Genomic DNA, 4,835 nt, shown 5'->3' on the forward strand with positions numbered 1-4,835 from the left:
AACATCTGCATATTCTCATTAAACTCCAATGTAATTACTGTGTAAATGATTCATTTTCACTTGGGAGAAATTTCGCAGAAAAAAGAAAGGGTAATAAAAATAGCAATGAACACAAAACATAAAAAAAATCCTGAACTCATTTTGGAAGTTTGGCTATCAGCACAAGGATGTAATAGGGATGCTGTATATATCAATGTGGATATCTTATCTGGAGGCTACATCCTGACACATAGCGCCTCTACCCTACCCTGGTTTACTACACAAGCCCTTCGTACCCAACCCTCCAGATCTGTAGTTTACATAACTAAGCCCACAGATACACAATCTTGCCTGACTCAGCTTCTGCCACCAAGAGATAACCGGTGATGTGCCTAGTCCCTTACAAAGTACCTATATCTACTCTGTATGCATTAGGCTATCACATCCAAGTAACTTACAACCTACCATTATCTTCACCATATGCATTACAATATCGATAAAGATACACAACAAAAACTTTCCGATAACTGTTTTTTTACATTTTGACTAACCTAACACTTAAAGTTATATGCAGATTTAGATCCAGGGTGTTTCAAATGACTTCAGTGCTAGCTTTTCCTACATGTGGACTATATATAAACAGACACAAATGGGTAGTTCTACTGACATGATCCATTTTTTGATAGAATTAATCTTTTTAAGCCACAAATTAATAAAGACTTATACTTGCAAATTCTGCAAAAACTTTTATTCCAAACAAAACAGTTTTGAAATGCAACCAAAATGTTGTATGTTTGCATATTTTTAATAACTGTTCGCTTTGTGTTAAATATTTATCATATCATTATGTAAATGTATTTTCCCATGGAATGTTGAAATGCCAGGGAAATGCCACTGAAATGTTTCAGCTCTATAACGTTTACTGGAGTGTTTACCCATTGGTTATGTGTATGCCAGTAAAATGTTATATCCTGTATCCTGTTAGGGGACAATCGAGACCAACGCCCTGCACACTGTTCACGACAAATCTTGCTAAACACAAACTTCCTTTATATCACTTCAAGTCACCACAATGATCTAAGCTATTTCTATCCGCACAAAATACTGATACTTATGCTGTATTAATGAAATTTCAACAAAATTAAAAATTAATATATGCATACATGCTGTAAATAATACATACAGCTATAGCATTACCAGGTTTTATTTAGGATTTTTTCATATTGATAATCATTAAAAGAATTTCAAATTTAAATTAATTAATTTCATTAATTATACAAGACAATAACAGCATTGAAGGCAATTAACTATTCAACTGGTCTATAACACAAGTTAAGTTAATGCCAAGTATTTTTGACATTCTACTGACTAAATTACCAGAGACATTGTTAATTATATCAGATGTGTTTACATAAGTAACTAATTACTGAATACACAAAATAATGAAGAAAAAAAATATTACGGTGAGAACGAAAATTGTTCATTAACAGAAATAGGCCAATTACTCATGACATTATGAGTGTGTTATAAGTATATATAAAGGGAAAGTACACCGACAAATTCTGCGGTACATTATGTGATTTAACTACACAGATTTGACCTACTGATGTGGTGCCAAGTTTGCTTGTACTATAAAGACCGAAGTTCATTCCAGGCTAGCTACTCATAATTTACTGTGGTCCTTTCCACATTTTTTGGGTTTCATCTATACCAGAGGAAATCATAGGGAGAACGAGACCAAATCACAATCACCTAAGCGCTTATTTTCTAAATAACTGTTTTCCATTGCAAAAGAGGGTACACCGCAGGACATCATACAGTAATCAATTAGCTAAAGCATTTTGTACACGAAACATTGGTCTCTTCAGGAGCACAGGAGAATAGCTACGAGTACCAAGAGTAATGAACTCTATCATTTCCTACATCATTTATCGGCAAGTACATCCAAAGAATTTTGACGATGTATGTTATTGCAATATTACACACCTTGGCTTCCCAAACTTGTTAACTGGAATTAGGGTAGTACAGTATCTAATCACAGGGAAGGGGTATCCCAAAAAGCACAGGAAGATTCCAGAAAACTAGCTATCAAAGGTGTCTACCAAGACTGCCAATAAACTCCTATAACCCTTGAAGTTGCCAACTTTAACAATTTCCTTTACGAAGGTGCTAGAGTGAAACTTTTACTTACGAGTAATTAATTCTAGCTTTCTCTACATAATTCTTTGGCTTGTAGAGGTAGGGTTGAGCGTCTCTGATGGACACTGGCGGACTGTTGGCGAGAGCATTCTCCATACAGCTTTCAAAAGACAGACTGTACATGGACCCTGGTGACATTGTCCCGTTGGCGTTGAAGGTGCTGTTGAACGTATTATAGGGCGACACAGAATTTGCACTATAGGAGCTGACTCCAGGGGTCATTGTAGGTCCTGGGGTCAAACCTGGTGTCCTACTTAATGTATTCTGAAAACAAAAATGCTCAGGCTCAACGTATATGCATATAAGTTGTGATTTTCTTTAATAATGTTCATTTTAGCTTAATCTACTACAAAACTTATCTCTGAAAACCATCCAGAACCAAGGGAGACTACTCTGATCTGTGATTATGGGCTTGTGTTTTTGAAAGGGAGAACATACATTAGGTTATGAGGAGACTTTTCTGTCTTGTGTAGGCAGACTTGCATAATGTGGGGTGCAGACTATTCTATCTTTTTTTCCTTGCATTAAGGGGAAGACAACTCTACTCTTTTTTAATGGACCTACATTAGGTAACTGAAAATCGGCTCTGACTTTAGAAGGACTTAAATTAGGTGAGGGAGAGACAATTCTGTCCTGTGATGGTAGACTTGCCTTGGAATAGAGGGAGACTTCTCTACCTTGTGTTGGTGGACTTACGTTAGGAGAGGGTCCTGCTGGACTCCTGCTGAAAGGACTCAGCCTATCCAGACTGCCGGACGATGAGTGATGCACAGTACCGTTTCCATTCACACCCATTACCAATTCATCCTTCGAGTCTTTCTTTTTCTTTTGGTTTAAATTTTCTTTTATACTCTTCTTTAGGTCATCTTTGTCCAGGTACCTCATAATGGATAGTTCCTCGGGATGTCGTATACCTTCAAAGAAAACATCATTATACCAGTCACTGATATATTCAACGATGTGAAAATGCTCGGCACTTACACCCTCATTTTTTATACCCTCTTAGTCTTTTCTCATTATACTGGTAAGTGCTTTTTGGGTCTTCTTTGGCCGACATTAAACAAGCACAGGCTGAATTGCTCTCTTTGTATAACGTTGGTAAAAATGTTTTTTTTAAATATCAAAATGTTTGTATACTTTACTACTCCTTTTTTCTTTGAAAAATATAACTGTTTTTGTTGTGCCTAATTTAATGTTTTGGTTGGAAGTTCAGTGGTTGGCCATGTTTCGGGTATTGATGAAGCAGCGTGGAGAGTACAGATACAGTATACTTGGCCTGAAGTCATGTAACTTGGCACTAACAGATTGTGCTGCAAAGTCTGCCAGAGAAAACACCATCAGTGAAAAGCCAGCTAATTTCATTAAAACTGTTTTCAATAAACACATCAGCTTGTTTGGTATAGACGTTGGGCATGTGGTCCATTTGGTAAGTTTATGAGACCTTATCTGACAATTTGTGTCTGCTAAGACCAGGAGTTCCTTTATAACTGTATTGATTTACCATTTGTATAAACACTGAAGATGATATGGAACAACCTTCAGCTATAGACGACTGTGAAGGATGCACACAAAATTGCACACCATGCCAGAAATCAACCATTTCAAGAAGATACGGCCTGTCTTTTATCTGTAAATCCATCAGGTTGGTTACACACACTGCTGCACAATGCCTAAAGTTTTGTGTAAACTCACCAAGGAAAATCAATTCTGTTTCATCTCCTGGCAAATTTACTTTGCAAATATTTGAAATACCATACCACCAGTGAGTTGGTTTATCTATTTACACTGTACAACACAAGTTTAATGAATTAGTATGCCTTTAAGCAGGATCTTCTCCAGTCCAGGATGTTTATAAATTACTGGATATTATATAATGTGTCTGTAAGACACGACACCCTCTAGATGTGTTATAAAAAGGAACCTGCGGGAACACTTGGGAACTATACTATCATAGAATCTGTGTAAATAAACTTTCTTTGGGACTGTACTTAACATCAAATAGGTTTTATTTTAAAACACTGTATTTTCACAACAATACCATATTTTGAAAATCACTCATAGGTCCAGAAGTCTTATCATAAAATGTACTTATCATAAAATGTAGTACATTTTATATCCTTTTATGTACATGCAATGACCTAGCAATTATGAAGTTGGCTTATGGGCAGATTTCTAATGCAGTTTCTATGCCAGGATATGTATTTGAAATAGGATCAGGGGCCTGGGATTGGTTTATATCTGATTATATGCCTAGGTAATACAGTGTACTTCTTGGACCTGCTCCCTAAATATAGAGGTCTGTGTGTATATTGAAGACCAGTGTAGGTATGTACTTTATGTGCAGGAAGTGGTTGGTGTATGTTGTGTTTGGGCCTGTTACCTATCCATCACCACCCTCCCTCACACTGGACAGACAGGGCCTGTTGCCCAGAGCTACACCAGCTGTTGTACATGTACCACAGTTATATATACATCATGGGTCTTAATAAGTTTTTAAAGAAGATCAACATCACAGAGTTCCAAGAGGAAAGAGAATCACAAGGTAGCATCCCATTTCCTACGATCTGTTTCTGACTGCCAATGTGCAAGTTAAGTTCCCAAGATGAACCCCAGAGTGCAAAGCAAACAAAGAGTATTTAGTTCATAATGAAAGTCAC

General features: G+C 36.7%; 1 protein-coding gene across 1 annotated transcript; it reads right to left on the bottom strand.

Annotated features, from left to right (window-relative positions):
* Positions 1-2,146: 2,146 nt before the first annotated feature.
* On the bottom strand, positions 2,147-3,111 carry LOC110444756. The gene is made up of 2 exons (XM_021489117.1): positions 2,875-3,111; positions 2,147-2,442 (listed from the first exon to the last, which is right to left on the bottom strand). Exons 1-2 carry the CDS (start codon positions 3,061-3,063, stop codon positions 2,167-2,169), a joined length of 465 nt encoding a protein of 154 aa, XP_021344792.1. The 5' UTR covers positions 3,064-3,111; the 3' UTR covers positions 2,147-2,166.
* Between the last annotated feature and the right edge of the window lie 1,724 nt (positions 3,112-4,835).

The sequence above is a fragment of the Mizuhopecten yessoensis genome, unplaced genomic scaffold, assembly GCF_002113885.1.
Source record: "Mizuhopecten yessoensis strain PY_sf001 unplaced genomic scaffold, ASM211388v2 hete_36169772, whole genome shotgun sequence".
In the NCBI taxonomy this organism is placed as follows: Eukaryota; Metazoa; Mollusca; class Bivalvia; order Pectinida; family Pectinidae; genus Mizuhopecten; species Mizuhopecten yessoensis.